Source organism: Anolis sagrei, chromosome 1, assembly GCF_037176765.1.
Source record: "Anolis sagrei isolate rAnoSag1 chromosome 1, rAnoSag1.mat, whole genome shotgun sequence".
Classification (NCBI taxonomy): domain Eukaryota; kingdom Metazoa; phylum Chordata; class Lepidosauria; order Squamata; family Dactyloidae; genus Anolis; species Anolis sagrei.
The window spans coordinates 329,806,318-329,822,947 of NC_090021.1; the positions used below are offsets into that span (position 1 = coordinate 329,806,318).

General features: G+C 40.2%; 1 protein-coding gene across 4 annotated transcripts in view; it reads right to left on the reverse strand.

Moving 5' to 3' along the window:
• Positions 1 to 16,630, reverse strand: part of BRF1 (BRF1 RNA polymerase III transcription initiation factor subunit) — a 287,868-nt gene that overhangs the window by 7,413 nt on the left and 263,825 nt on the right. For all 4 annotated transcript variants that reach the window (XM_060754423.2, XM_060754432.2, XM_060754444.2 and 1 more), the window contains 2 exons: positions 8,118 to 8,169; positions 2,349 to 2,520 (listed from right to left, as the gene is read on the reverse strand). In XM_060754423.2, coding sequence (XP_060610406.2) covers positions 2,349 to 2,520; positions 8,118 to 8,169 — 224 coding nt within the window. The remainder of the gene's footprint in view (positions 1 to 2,348; positions 2,521 to 8,117; positions 8,170 to 16,630) is intronic.

Sequence of the window (16,630 nt, forward strand, 5' to 3'; positions counted from 1 at the left end):
GTATAGTTACTATCATTATTATTATGAGTTTCCTTCAGCAGCAACAGACACGCCTATGCGGGTGCCGTTCTCTGGGAAAGCGACTCTAATCATATATGCTCCTGAAAAAAGAGTTCCCTACGGTTTGAGTGATTACTTTCCACTCAAATCAACCCCGTCTGTTATGATTATTCCACAGACCTCGCACAAAAGTTGAAATCAACATCCCCTGCTAAATTAAGGGTGCCAAGTTGCATACGCTGTACATAATCAACACTCCAGTGCCAACCTTCTCAGCGTGACACTGTCAGGCCTCACAATTAGTGGCTTCCATGTCACGTCGCTGGGTATATGTACAGATTTATACCACAGTTAAGAAGGTTCAGTGCAGGAATGAAGCTGTACATCCCAAACACCGGGGGTAATAATAATAATAATAATAATAATAATAATAATAATAATAATCAGGGGCAGCTCAACCCAGTACGCAAAGTAAGCATTTGCAGTATAATTGATTTTGCCCAGGGGCACTCTTGGGGGAAAATAGACCTTGACATATGCAAGCTGTAGTTACTGGGATGTATAGTTCACCTACAATCAAAGAGCATTCTAAATTCCACCAATGATGGAATTGAACCAAATATGGCACACAGAACTCCCATATCAGTGATTGGTTGAGGGGGGGGGGGTCAAAATACTGTTTGCTTACTGTTGAAAATTACCTAGGGCCGCCTCTGATAATAATAATAATAATCATCATCATCATCTGTATTTACACCCTACCACCATCTCCCCAAAGGGGACTCAGGGCGGCTTACATGAGGCCAAGCCCGATGACACATTACTGTCCCCCTCCCATGCACACCAAATCCTATTGACTTGATGGATCCCACAGCTGAAATATTCCTTTAGTGAGGAATGTTGACAAACTTTATTTAGACTTAGAAGTACTGCTGAAGTGCAGCCAACAACGCAAGGTTTCTGCCTTTCACTTGAAACAATAGAATGGGGTTAACATCCTTAGTCCTTGGTTGTCTCTACATTTTATTACACTATAATACATGCAACAATATTATTCGCTTGAAGGCTCTTATTCCATCACTGAGTGGGAACATTACGTTCTTAACACGCAAAAAAGAGCACTTTATGAGAACGCACAATAAAAGGACAAGAACAAATATAGCAAGTTTGAGGGATGGGAAGCAGAGGAGGTCATGGGGATTTTGTAGATCACATCGTGTTAGACAGATGCCACTTTTCAGAAAGCAGGAAAGAAAAGATCCATGATGGAAAATTAAACAGGGAAAACGTTTAAAGACAAAGCACAACAAGGAGAAATAATGTACTGTAAACTGTAGTGTTGATAGGGGTCCTGCAGTGTGACAAAGTAGGGGAAAACATAATTTGGTGCCCCCATTCAAAAGTGAGAAAGTGAAGTCTCTGCAAAGTCTAAATCATAAAAAGAAGCAAACACTAATGGCCACTTGGTAGGGATTTTTTTTGCTAAGGTTTCCTGCATTTTGCAAAGGGTAGAACTAAACGACGTTTGGAATGAGCACAAATTTTACAATCCTTTTATTTGAGATTATCATTCCCTCACATTGACTTGGCATCCTTTCTGTTTACTCCTTCCACTGGCTGCTAACATATCCAATATCATAATATGGCCACTCATATTATGCCAAAGTGTGGTTTGGCATCAACTACACAAGGAGCCCCCAGGGGCTCAGTGGGTTAAATCACTGAGCTGCTGGACTTGCTGATCGAAGGGTCGGTGGTTCGAATCCGGGGAGTGGGGTGAGCTCCCGCTGCTCCAACTTTTGCTAGCCTAGCAGTTCAAAAACATGCAATGTGAGTAGATTTACCACCCGACTAGTATTTGTTGTTAGATTTTAATTGTATTGACTTAATTGTTTTTAAACTATATATAATTATTGGTTGTTATGTACTTTATTTTGTGTATATAGAGGCATTGAATTGTTGCAGACTGGAAGCCACCCTGAGTCTCCCCAGGGGGGTTGAGAAGGGCAGGGTACAAATATTCAAAATCAATCAATAAATAAATAGCTCAATAGGTACTGCTCCAGCGGGAAGGTAATGGCACTCCATGCAGTCATGCTGGCCACATGACCTTGGAGGTGTCTAGGGACAATGCTGGCTCTTCAGTTTAGAGTTGGACACGACTGGATTTAATATCAGGGGAAAACCTTTACCTTTAGACTCAAAATTTCAATGGGACCTACAAAAATGGCAACTTAGTAGCTTCCCACTGTATTGGGCATTGTATTTTCTCAATCTGTCTGCTGCCCGTTAGTTTATTTAATATTACACCATGGGTGAGTCTCTAAAACGCTAAAATTCAGGCCTACCATTTCCGCCCATCAACTGAAGGGCGCTCACGCAGTGATCCTCCTCCTCTTCAACTTCTTCTTCTTCTTCCACTTCTTCCTCGTGGTTGTATGATACAGGCCCCGTCTCTACCAGGACATTTGCTGGCTTTTCAGCTGCTTGAGCTTCAGCCTGAGTACTTGGGAAAACAGCCTGCAAAGGATAAACAAACACAAACAAAGGTTTTGCCTAACTTTCGCTTTTGTTCTTACTCTGCTGGGGAAATGTAGTGTTGATGTAATGTTGAGAGCCTAACCCAAGATGGAATTACAAAGATACAGGGATATTATGGCCACTTAAGGCATGTTTGTTGTTCTGCTATGGTTTTATCAAGAGGCAGCATACATATTGGCATTTTGCTTTTTCCTCAACTGGCCAATATTATTACTGCAATGAAGTGACAAGTGTAGCAATGAAAGGGAGAAGGAAGAAAGGAAAGCGTATGAACAATAAAGTAAATAGGAGTGCAAGAGCCACGGACTTTGAGGATTACCACCGAGTTTTAACCAAAGTGATACAAAAAGGGGAATTCAAAAGATAGAGAGGAGCTAGGAAAATCAACAACTCCTGGTGGCATTGTGGGTTAAACCGCTGAGCTGCTGAACTTGCTGACCGGAAGGTTGGTGGGGTGAGCTCCCATTGTCAGGCCCAGCTTCTGCCAACCTAGCAGTTCAAAAACATGCAAATGTGAGTAGATCAATAGGTACCGCTTCTGTGGAAAGGTAATAATGTTCCATGTAGTCATGCTGGCCACAAGACCTTGGAGGTGTCTATGGACAATGCAGGCTCTTTGGCTTAGAAATGGAGATGAGCACCACCACCACCCCTTGACTTAATGTCAGGGGAAACCTTTACCTTTACTTTAGGAAAACCAATTTCTGTTAACCAATAGCAACTTCTTACAATGCTTTATTTATCTTGTTTTCCTTCTTCTCCTCAGAATCCTACTCACTTTTCCCACTATATTTAATGACCTTGACTTCTCAGATGGTTGTCTATGGTAGAAAGTAAACCACTGTCAAAGTTCCTGGAGAATGGAGTGCTCCCTAGCATGTGTGTGTAGAGTTGGGGTGATACATAATGTATGAACGCATAGGTAAGAGCATAGAGCCTCTGGATCACCAGACAACAGTAAATTCAGTCCCTTTCGAGTTCTGTTCTTGAGTACTTGAGTCTCAAACTATGATAGCTGAAAGATATGTTCTGAGTGGCAACAAATTTATTTATTTATTTAATCATAATTTATTTATTAAAACGTTTTTATAACATCCAGCATCACAAGCAAAATAGGGGGCAACAACTTCAAATAATTCAAATAATTTGAAACAATAAAATAATGTAAGTACACTAAAACACATTAAATAAAAAAAATAAAAAGAGCCCCTTTTAAAAAGTTAAAGACAGTTTTAAAACTGCAGATTTTTAAATAAATGAGGCTTTATTTTAGCAAACAGTCATGTTTGCACTTGGTGCCTAAATGATGCAGTATTGGTGCCAATTGGGCCTTCAAGGAGAGGACATTTTACAATTGGGGTGCCCCAATGTCCTCACATAATGTATTGATCTCACTAGTGGTACACAAAGCACATATAGGGAGAAGTGTTTCTTCAGATACCAAACTTCTGAGACACTGAAAGCTTTAAAAGTCTTGAAAAGCACACTGAATGTGGACTAGATAAGCATATTGGCAGTTAATGCAATTTAAAAACATTTAAAAGTAGGCATTATATGGTGTCTATATGGCATTTAGGATTTCTTTGCATCGTTGTGAATGCTGGGCAGTGGAGAAAGCTAATAGGAAAAGATTCAACTCAGGCTCCGTCTGCACTGCCATATAATAGTTTTATTGCACTGAACTGCATTATATGGCTTCATTTAATATATAGTGTGAAGGAAGAGTTCCGGAGATATAATATGAGTCCCCTTAGGGGGAGAAAAAGTGGACTATAAATAAATAAATAATAGGTAAAGGTTGGTAAAGATTTTCCCCTGATATCAAGTCCAGTCGTGTCTGACTCTGGGGGGTGGTGCTCATCTCTATTTCTAAGCTGAAGACCCTGTGTTGTCCATAGACACCTCCAAGGTCATGTGGCCAGCATGACTGCATGGAGTGACATTACCTTCCCGCCTGAGTGGTACCTATTTATCTACTCACATTTGCATGTTTTCTAACTGCTAGGTTGGCAGAAGCTGGGGCTAACAGTGGGAGCTCACCTCGCTCCCCGGAATTGAACCTGCAACCTTTCGGTCAGCAAGTTCAGCAGCTCAGCGGTTTAACCCACTGTGCCACCAGGGCCCCCCTAATAATGATGATGATGATGATGACAACAGGATTGAAGAGAAACAACTGGAAAAGCTGACACGATATGAGGATTTAAAGATTGAACTGCAAAGACTGTGGCACAAGCCAGTAAAGGTGGTCCCAGTGGTGATTGGCACACTAGGTGCAGTGCCTAGTGATCTTGGCCTGTACTTAAACACAATCAACGCTGACAAGATTACCACCTGCCACCTGCAAAAGGCCACCCTACTGGGATCTGCACGCATTATTGCCAATACATCACACAGTCCTAGGCACTTGGGAAGTGTCCGACGTGTGATCCAATACAACAGCCAGCAGAGTGATCTTGTTTGATGTGGACCCATCTTGTTGTGTTTCAAATAATAATAATAACAACAACAACTAATAATAAGTCTAAGACGAAGAGTCTGGAACAAGCCAGTAAAGGTGGTCCGAGTGGTGATCAGCACACTGGGTGCAGTACCTAAAGACCTTGGCCAGCACTTAAAAACAATCAGCACTGATAAAATTACCATCTGTCAGCAGCAAAAGGCCACCCTACTCAGATCTGCACGCATTATTTACCTATATTGGGAAGTGTCTGACGTGTGATCCAGTACAACAGACAGCATGATGATTTTGCTGCGTACTAATCTTGTGTATCAAATAATAATAATAATAATAATACCCAAAAGACAAATAAATGGGCCCAATAACACATCAAGCATGAACTCTCCGTAAAAGCCAAGCTAAACTGAGACTGGTACTTTGGCCACATCATGAGAAGATATGACTCACTAGAAGCAACAGTAACACCTGATAAAGTAAAAGGCAGCAGGAAAAGAGAAAGGCATTTTACAGGTGGACTCAATCAAGAAGCCATGGCCCTCAGTTTGAACTGTTGGTACCAAGGTCACTTGGAGGTCTCTCATTTATAGGGTCAATGTAAGTCAAATTCAACTTGATGGCAATTAACAATAATATGATCTTTCAGTCCACTAGTTGTCTACTTAGCTCGGCCTGGCCATAGATAAGTGATGCAATGAGGGCAGCCCCACAGAACCTTCCCAGTAAGAGGTCAAGGAGACCGGGGGCTCTTCCTTTCATGTTGCTCTGGCTTTTCAGAACAATTATGCAACTCAAGAACGCCAGCACACCACTGCAGGGAATGTGGGTATTTAAAGAAGCAGCTATCGCGGCAGCAATAAAAGTGGCACCCCAATTTATATTAATTGTTATGCCAGGAATTTCCGCCCGCCTTGAACATTTACACAGCAGAACGGCAGAATTTAAAGGAGCTACAATTGAACCATTATTTTTTTAAATTGCACAACCCTAATTAAAGCATGACCTTCTTCTAATTATCATGTCCATTTCCCAAATGCCTCTGTGCTAGAAATGTGCAGGTTTTTTTCTAATGAGGATGGCATTAAAAAAAGAAAAAGAAAAGAACACGTTAAAAAAAAGAAAGGAAACCTTTTCCCCAGACTCCAACAAATGCTGTTTTGGGAGGCAGAGGTGGGAGGAGGATCCAGATTCATATTCACTTTAAATATAAAGATGTTAAAGGTTTAGTTTAGGAAAACGTCCTGAAATGGTTTCCAACAGACGACCGAAATCACTTGCATGAAGATTGCATGTGATTTGCCCTGCATAAAAACATAACTGTGAAAAACACACGGAGCTATTGGCAAAATGAAGCAGACAAAATTTCAAAACAGTGCAAGTGTTAATAGATGAATTTTGGAAAAGGGAAGCGGGAAGGATTTAGCACAATCTGAGAACTAGTGGCAGCCATTTAAGATTCAGTAACAGAAAGATAAGTGTGTGTGTGTGTTCTTTGGATCTGGTTATCATTTATAAAAGGAAAAAAGAAAGAAGGCATCTGGTTTTCCTCAGTCATGTTTTGCACCAGAAGCACATTCATGGTTAACATTCATAGCCTGGAAAGGAATCCGAGGTCATCCAGTACTATCTATACTCAGCCCTACGGAGCTCCCATGGGTCAGTCTGCGTAATCCAGAACACAGCATGACAAAAAGAGAAGTCAGATAGTTGGAAGCAAAAAGTCGAAAAGAGCAAATAACTTCAAAGGACCCAAGGAAGAAGTTTTGCGGCAAACTTTGGGAGAAGGGATGTGCCAAGACAGCTAATTCAAGTCCTGAATAAAATGACCAATCATACTCCAAGCAGCATCAAAGCCCGACTACTGAGTCACTCCTGAGGGAAATCTCATTGTATTCCGCTTTTATAGATTTCAAAAACACTTCAGAATGCATAATCCCCATTGTTCTGCTGTTTCTTAGTGGTTGGCCCTTTCATGTTTCAAGGCAATTTCTCCACCCTCCACATTCACTGGGGTTAGGGACGCAATACTCCCATAAACATGGGAAACACTAATTTTTTAGGGGTGCAGTAGGTTAAACCACTGAGCTGCTGAACGTGCTGACTGAAAGGTTGCAGGTTCGAATCTGAGGAGCAGGGCGAGCTCCCGCTGTTAGGCCCAGCTTCTGCCAACCTAGCAGTTTTAAAACATGCAAATGTGAGCAGATCAATAGGTACCGCTTCGGTGGAAAGGTAATGCCGCTTTATGCGGTCATGCCGGCCAGATGACCTTGGAGCTGTTTATGGACAATACCGGCACTTCAGCTTAGAAATGGAGGTGAGCCATTTGTCAGACACAACTGGACTTAATGTCAGGAGAAAAGCTTTACATTTAACTATTTTTTGATCTGAGAGAACATCTTTCTAGGAAACTCTACGTTTTCCAACACCACTTTGTACTGGAAGTTGATCATAATGTCAACTTGGAGGACCTAGAGATTCCTGGAGAGAACACAGTAATCAAAGGACAAACTTAGAAAATGGTTTTTTTGTAGGTTTTTCAGGCTGTATGGCCTAGAAGCATTCTCTCCTGACGTTTCACCTGCATCTGTAGCAAGCATCCTCAGGATGCTTCTAGAACATGACCATAAAGCCCAAAAAATGTACAACCACCTTGTGATTCTAGCCATTAAAGGCTTCGACAATATATTAAACTTAGAAAAACTATCATGTTTGTTACCCGGGGACTGCTTTTATTTGGTATATAGTCAACATGGTGCAATGGTTTGAGTATTGGATTAGGAATCTGAGAAACCAAAGTACAAATCTCTGCTGAGCTCATTGGGTGATTTTCAGCAAGTCATACTCTCTCAACCTCAGAAAAAGGCAGGGGCAATCCCCCTCTGAACAAATTTTGCCAAGAAAACTGCATGATAGGGATTCCTTAAGTTGGAAACAACCTGAAGGCGCATAACAACAACAACAACAACAACTATATATATATATAGAGAGAGAGAGAGAGAGAGAGAGAGAGAGAACATAAAAGTAAATGTGACACAATTTGAGAAAGTAAGAAGACATCTTCTGTGACTTCCCAGACATTGGGGAGAAATAATTCAAAAGAAAAATTAAACGAATGCAGTACCTGTTCAGTTGCTGGCTTTTTTGCTAGTTGTGTCGAAATCAAAGGTCTTAACCTGGGGAAAAAGAGAATTCAAGATGTTAGACAGTTGAGGTAATAAAGAAAGGTTGAAAAAACAAGTAGAGTTTGCAGCCTTTGGCACTGGATTGCTAGAAAATGGGGCAAAGATAAATGCCACAAAGAAATATGAAGCCTGTGGAAGCAATCTGATGAGAACTGCGGGAGAAAAAAGATCAGGTAACAGCATTTCAGTAAGAAATAATAATGAATGGCCTTTTCCATCAACACCAAAAAATCTTATTGAAGACTCTGGTTCATCTTGAATCATTCTCCTTTTAATTGTATAAGATTTGGATTATTTATTCATGCATAAAACATTTACCTAACCCATTAGCAGAAATGCATTTATTTATTCCATTTCTAGCTTGCCTTTCTTCCAAGGTGTGAGCTTGCCAAGGCTTGTGAGCTTGCCTAGGCTTGCCAAAGTGGTTCAGACCAAATTAAAACAAAGTTCAACTAAAATACTATTAGTACAAAAAAAGTTTCATTTTTTGTTTCAAAAACATCTTTAAAACGTAGTTTTTAAAATAAATGATGAAGTCCCAAGACATCAGATGAAAAACCTTTGTCTGCTAATTGAAAGAGAGAGCAGTCAGGTGGTCAGCCTCCCATATAATAGCATAACAATAGCATAGCAATCACTGCAGTCAGCTAAATACATTTCTAAACCCCCAAATTTCAAGATTAAATCCGCAGAAGTAAACTAAACACACTCACCAGTCCTTTCTACACTGATGTATATATATATGCCTACCAACTGAGGATGACACTTCAGAGAATGGTTACACAACAATACATTTGCTACTGAATTTGTAAGACTCGAGTTGGGCTGTGAATAACATGAGAGAAAATTGATCTAGGATAGAGAGGAGTCTATGTCCATGAGGTCCATGAGACTGGTCCATGAGATCCATGAGATAGGTCCATGAGGTCAAGAAGAGTCAAAAGTGAATGGACAGATAAACACCAACAACAACACAAAGAGGGAAGGCATAGTCTCACTCCATTCTGCTTTGGTCAGACCTCACCTGGAATACTGTACCCAGTTCTGGGCACCACAAGTCATAAGGACATTGAGAAGCTAGAATGTGTTCAGAGAAGGTAAACCAAAATCATCAAGTTTGGAAACCAAGCCTAGTGAGGAACGATGGAGGGAGCTGGGTTTGTTTAGCTTGGAGAAGAGAAGATAGGGGTCATGATGGCCATGTTTAAACCTATGAAAGCATGTCACCTAGATGAGGGGCATGCTTCTTTTCTACTGCTGTAAATAATAAGGCATGGAGCAATTGATTCAAATTGCAGGAAAAAAGATTCCACATACACATACTCTTGATGATAAGAGCTATTTGGCAGTGGAATACGTTGCTACCTTGGAGAAAAATTCCCATAATATTCAAGTAGCTCTGTGTTTATATATATATTAGATACACAGGACTCTGTTGCCATTTTCTGGGTTGATTTCTGGGTTGTGGAATCTGCCATCTATGGCGGTTTTTAAGCAGAGGTTGGATGGTCATCTGTTAGAGTTCCTTTGATTGTGCTTTTCCTGCATGTCAGGAGATTGGACTAGATAGCCCTTGTGGTCTCGGTCAACTCTGTGATTCTATTATTCATTCATAGCATCGTCAAAAGTCAACTTGACAACAACAATGCTGTGTTAAACTCCCAAGTGCTCCTTAGTTCTGCCCAATCTTTCACAGAATCACATAGTTGGAAGAGACCAGGGCCAACCAATCCAAACCCATTCTGCCATGCAGGAATACACAATCAAAGTGCCCCTGACAAGTGTCTATTCAGCCTCTTTTTAAAAACCACCAGAGGAAAACCCATCTACTCCAAGACAGCATATGGCACCATTGAACTATCCAGTGAGCTTCATAAGAAACTTCCTTCCTCAAGGAGTGTGGGGCCCTTTAAGAAAATTGAATAGCGTTTGCTTCTAAATAAATTTTCCACAAATATCTTTTAAAATAAATGTATTTATTTACCACATTTATATCCCACCCTTCTCAACCCTGAAGGGAGCTCAGGCCAGCCTTACAAACACAGCAATTCAATGTTAATACATCAGTAAATAAACAAAAACTTTCAAACCAAACCAAATGTTTTCTACTACCTTATGTGTGTCTTGGGTTGGTTTACAAACTATTCTTTGACAAATTAAAAGAAAACATTTTAAAAGAAAAAAAAGAGGTTTCTTTGCTTTGAGGAGACAGACTCAAGTTAATGTGTGAAGAGCTTAAGGCTTTCATTATCTCAGAATATTAAAATTCAAAGACCTGGCGGAGCTGGAGGGAACCCACCTTTGAGCAGCAATAAGATGCTGAACAGTTGACAGCCCAAGGGAGTTAAAAAAAGGTGAATGCTCCAAGGGCACTTTGTGGTTACACAGCCACCTTTCCCAGCAATGCTTAGTGCCTGTGGCTATCAACACTTCTGGCCAAGACACCCAAACTCTGAAGACACCGTTCTTCCATGGTGATACGTATCTGATGTTAATGTTGAATTTTCAGAAGTGGATAGATTTATGACCTTTATTCTAGGGAGGCCGATTAGTAATTACAAAGCCACATGTTTGAGCATATTACCTATTCTTTTTCCTACTGTAAAATTTATTGCAAAAACTTTTAAGCATTTTCCAGAAGCTGATTTTAATGTGGTGTTTGGGGGGGGGGGGCATACCGACTTCTTGGGGCTGTGAATACGCAAAAGGATGACTGTGCAAGTTATTACAACAGTATTTTCTATAGATTATAATTACAGCAACCCAAGGAAGTCTGCAAAATGTATTAAAAATAATAATTACAAAAAGTTGGAGGAACCACTTTTTTCCAGTTCTCCCTGTGTTTTGCTTCACTGGGATGTCTCGTACAATAGGTGTGCAAACCTATAAAGAGCATCGAAGCTGTTCCAGACATTCGGCTGAACAAACAACACGCAATATGATGCATTATTTTATTTTCCATTAGCTGCAATGTTCTGGTTTTAAGACTCCCAAATTCCATTATCTGAAGCAACATTATTTATTTATTATGCGTATTTTAAAACGGTTTTCTGACTGCATTTCTATTTGTACTCTCCTAGAAATAAGTTCCACTCAACACAGCAGAACTTTTGCTTGCTACTGCTGTTTTAACATTTATTGCTTGTTTCTGAGTCACTTTTTAAAATGCAGAGAAGATCTGCCTGCAGTACATTGATCAGAAAGAAATGGAACCACAAAAATAAAAGTATCTGAAGCCATCCCACCGTAAAAAACAAAAAAAACAAAAACAAAACACAAAAACATGGAGAGGATTATTCCGTCAAGTTCCAGGCAAAATCATCCACTGAGGCTACTCAATCAGTTTTCTGAACCCTGGGTTCAATTATACCATGAAGCTTCAAAGGCATTCAATATACAACAGCAGCCTGTTGAATATGGCATACAACTTGTTATCTCGTCCCTTAAAGAAAAAAAAATTGAACAAACTAATTCATAGTCAAAATTTTCTTCAACTAATTCGGATTCCCCTGTAAGTGGTATCAGGCTTGACATAGGTTGTAGATTGAGTTAATCTTTTCTTCATTGTCTGGGTTCTGTGTTAACCAAGAAAGAACTCTTGTCTGTTCAAGGCAAGTGTAAATGTGGCAATTGGCCACCTTCATTAGCATTGAATGGCCTTGCAGCTTCAAAGTCTGGGAGTTGTTTCTCCCACCCTGGACGTTCCACAGATATATAAACCTCACTTGCCTAGTTTCCAACAGACCTCACAACCTCTGAGGATGCCTGCCATAGATGTGGGTGAAACATCAGAAGAGCATGCTTCTGGAACATGACCATACAGCCCAGAAAACTCACAGCAACCCAATAAACCCAACTGCTCATCTTTCTTTCTTGGATTTAAGAGCCTAATGTTATTGTCTATCAAGAGAACAGAAACTGTAGCAATGTGCAAATCTATCAGGTTATTGGCCATTAATATCTCTAGGTCTTATTTGTATTAATAAAGACGTCTTCAAATGCCTTAATTTCAAAAGTTGCTGAAGGTGCCTGAGATTGAAGGGGAAACCACATCATGCTAAGACACTCTGAAGATTTGCTCATCTTTCAGTTAGGAACAAGCTGTTGAGTAAGTCACCAGGGAAACGGGAATCTGATGACACTTGTTTTAAAATGAAGGAGAATGTGTTTGCACCCTTAAAGTAGTTAGGTTATCATAGATAAATACAATATTCCACTGTCTATTAAAGTAGAGTGCTACAGTAGTAATGGAACAAAATACCAAACTACTAGGAAATTTGTTAAGAACTTGTGGTGCAAACGTATTAACGACTGTCAAAGAATAACAGCACATATTTATTTTTGTATTTCTCTTCCAATATTTGGCTCACTCCAGATGAACTCTCATTATGTCTTGCATGCTGATAAATACAGGGAGAGGTTTAAAATACAAAGGACAGATTGTTAAGATAAAGACCTAAAAGCAAGCAAAGCCACAACTGATCATGAAGCTGTCTTTTGGATTTTTTTTTAAAGAAGTCTATCTCTCATTGTCTTCCTGTTCAACAGTGATCTTCTGCTGACTTCCCATCTCACTGACTCCCCCAAAATGAAAAATGCCCTGGTGTACCTGTCAGCTGTGGGATTCTGCTAAAGTAACTTCCAAGTTCTGGATGTGATCAATGTAGTATAGCATTGTATTTTTCACAGAAGCTTACCAGGTCTTTCTAAGGCTATCCACAAGTAACGTGTTCTGCTACTATTGTTTTTCAGCAGTCAGCAATGAATGGGGTGGCACTACATATCTCTTTGAGGTTCTATCTAGCCATTATGGCTAGACTTTAATAGCCAAGGGCAGCACTCCTCCTTCCTCCTCTCCTCCCCGCTCCCTCTTTTCATAAATATCTCTAGTTTCCTGTTAAACCATCAACATTGGTGGCTTTTACCATATCTTGGGGCAGTGAAATTCTATATATTCATGCCGGCCTTATGTTCATTAAAGTAAGGCTCAGGCAACAGTCAATGACAAACCATCATGTCTTTCTTCTCTGAATGTGCCACGTAGCCTGTTCTGTATGTTCTGCACACTATAACCACTGCCATGACTTATAGTAGCAGATACCATCCTACTTTCAGTGTTGAAGTAAAATCCATCTGCTAGTCTCATCTGCTTCTGTTCATACAATGACATGGCAGGAAAGTTGCCCTCCACCTAAGACACCAAAACATCTTGAGAAGGCTCTGGTGCAGAGTGAAGAAATACATCCTTTGGAAACCAATTTGCCAGTTTCATTGTATGATCTATATCAGGGCTTCTTAAACTGTGGGGGGTCCTGAGCTCAATGTTGAGGTCCTGGAAAATCTATATTCTGAACAAGACCTAGTGGCTGGTTTTAGGTCCTCATCAGATGCAGTGAGAGGAGGATCTGCTCTCCACTTCTCTCCACTGTCAGAATGGAGTCCAATGGAGCCCATCACATGACGCAGGGCAATTTCTGGTGGGAATCTGTGAGGCTCCATTCCAGTAGCAGAGAGAAGTAGAGCCCAGAGTGCCCCTAGAGTTGGGTTTTTACCCAACTCCTCATTGAACAAAGTAAAGAGGAAGTGGGAGAAGACTGATCTGAAGGGGGAAACAACGTGGGAAGACTGACGATGGACCCCGACAGGAGGAAACAGGGCCTGACGGTTCCATTCACTGTCCCACACTTTCCTCCTGCCCATTAGACATTTACACAAATCTATTGTGCAGTGAACTCTATAGGAGATCATTCATAAAAAGAAAAACAACCTATTTTTATACCATGTACCTGGGGGGTCACATAAACATTTCTCCCGAGAACAGCAAAATTTGGATGTTGTCCCCGCCTATGTTCTGCCCCTCATCTAATTGATATGATGGTGTGATATGATAGTGTAGTCTTTTAAGGAAAGTGCTCAAGAGCATGATCTCTGTCCATCTTCCTAGAGCTTCCAGCCTCTTTTTAATGGTATTCCGCAGAGAATGACTTACAGTATAAACCCGCACTGAGCAATCTTAAGCAAGGAAATGGGGGAATCACATCATATTGAAAACCCTAGGCATCAAGAATGGAGCACTAACAAGAATTTCACCAACGTCTTTTTCTCCAAAGTGCTGTCTTGGACAAAATTTTGTTTCTTCTCTCTTCTCCTCCCCCCACTCTTTTTTAAAAGAGGAAAAATAGTTTATATTTCTTGGCTGATCACATTCCCTCAAGAGAGAGATTCTCCATTTTTACTGTACATGAGGTGCAGCAAAGTTTTCATCACAGTGTGCTTCTTTTTAATGCTGCAATCACCCGACCTCCTTGTAAGAGAACAGCTTCTGACACAGCAGCCATATGGAATCGTAAATTACTGGCTGCCATGGCTACAAATATTGGCTCCTTCTGCCATTTCATTTAACCAGCGAGGGCTCAGATACTGCAATGTGCCATCACAGCTGGCATGGGAACAGACACTGATGCAGAAGCACCAAAAGTCATAGGAAATAATAGTCCAAGTTATTTTAGCTAACTTTGTTATTCCCACAGTTGGAGTAAACGGCATACATTCAATTATTTAGATTTTTTGAAGAGGGAGTTTAATGTGGCATGCAGTCAGGGAACACAGTGACATCAGGAAATTGAAGAGAGAGAAAAACGGTCCATATATAATTTGTAGAATCTTTAGCCAAAAGATGTGATGATGGTCACGGACGTATGGTGGTTGTAAAAGAAGGGTAGACAAATCTGTGCAAGATAAAGCCACCCAAAAGCTATTACCAAAACAGTTTAGCAATAAAATATTGTCATGGGTCTAGCCCATCTTCCATGGTTTTCTACAGGAAATTTGGGTCTAGCCAAATTCCCATGGCTTCCTCCAGGATCTTGTACTGCATTTCCTGCTCAGTCCTCCTTCCCATAAATGCTTACTTTCTCACTAGGTGCTGTAATACCTCCTGTCCAGGTTATATAAAGGATCATATTCTTCTTCAAGAACATGTCCATGTTTTGAGACCAGTTGGGGAGATCTTCTGTGTGTCCCATCACCTCCACAGGAACATCAGGGAGAGAGCCTTCTCAGTGGCTGCTCCCAGACTATGGAATTCCATTCCCAGAAATATTAGACTGGCGCTTTCCCAACTCTCCTTCCATAGACAAGCAAAGAACTTTCTGCTTCAACAGGCCTTTGAAGACTGTGTATTCAAAGCCCATCCCACCTAAACAATATGCCGGATTTTATAGCTTTTTGTTGTTGTTGTTGTTGTTGTTGTTGTGCTACTTTTAAAAATAAATAATTTGCCCTATTAACTGATTTTAAAGAGTATTTGAAGAGACATTTTAACAGGAAATTCATAAAGTTTCCAAAAGTTATATGCTACTTTGTCATATATCCTGCAGCTTTTTTCTCTCTGAAAAAGGTAACAAAGTCAAGGAGTGTAATGGAGAGCATAACCATTTTCCCACAATTTATTTTTCTAATTCTATAATGAGAAATTGCGGTGGGTTCATTTTCAAAGTCTTCAGCAAGAAATACAAACAAATAATATTAAAAAACTAACTTTTCACTTTTTGTTCAAATGTATGTGTGACAGGTGTTTCTCACTGAAAAGCATTATTTTCCTTGTAAAAACATGTGACAACATATTGTAAGCCCTTACAATGCTGTTTCGAGACTTGATCTTCTAGTCAAACAAACAAAAACATAAGGAGATGGACAATCTTGCATAAATGTGTTTCAAAGGTAGCTATGAGTATCTCTTCCTAGGTGGTGCAGCTGGTTAAACCGCTGAGCTGATGAATTTGCTGACCGAAAGGTTGGCATTTCAAATCTAGGGAGAGGGGTAAGCTCCCACTGTTAGCCCAGATTCTCCCAACCTAGAAAACATGCAAATGTGAGCAGATCAATAGGTACCGCTGATGCAGAAAGGTAATGGCGCTCCATGTAGTCATGCTGGCCACATGACCTTGGAGGTGTCTATGGAAATGGAGATGAGCACAATCCCCCAGAGTCGGACACGACTAAACATTAATGTCAAGAGGAAACCTTTATCTAGTCTATAAAAATAAACATTCCAAAATCTTAAGATGTTAATGAATATAATTTTTCTGATTGTGCAATGTGCCCTTAAGCTTATTTCAAAGAAAATGCAACTGCGCTCAATGAACTTCCCCTCAAATAAGTGTGTTTTGCACACCTTAAAAGACAAGACTAAATTAAATTGCTTGCCCGATCCAAGATCTCAAACAGACCCACTGCATGAACCACTGGATGATCCCTATGTTGGGATTCTGCAGCACCAAATCAAAACCTGGCATTCTATTACAGCCTTCAGGCATAGTTAATTTTACCTACTTTGTGCATGTCCGTATCATATGGTTGTATTATTTAAAATTGTTTTAATTTGGCTAGTTTTCAATGGATACTATTTTTAATCTTTTCAAATTATTGGTATTATTTACTGTTTTAAATG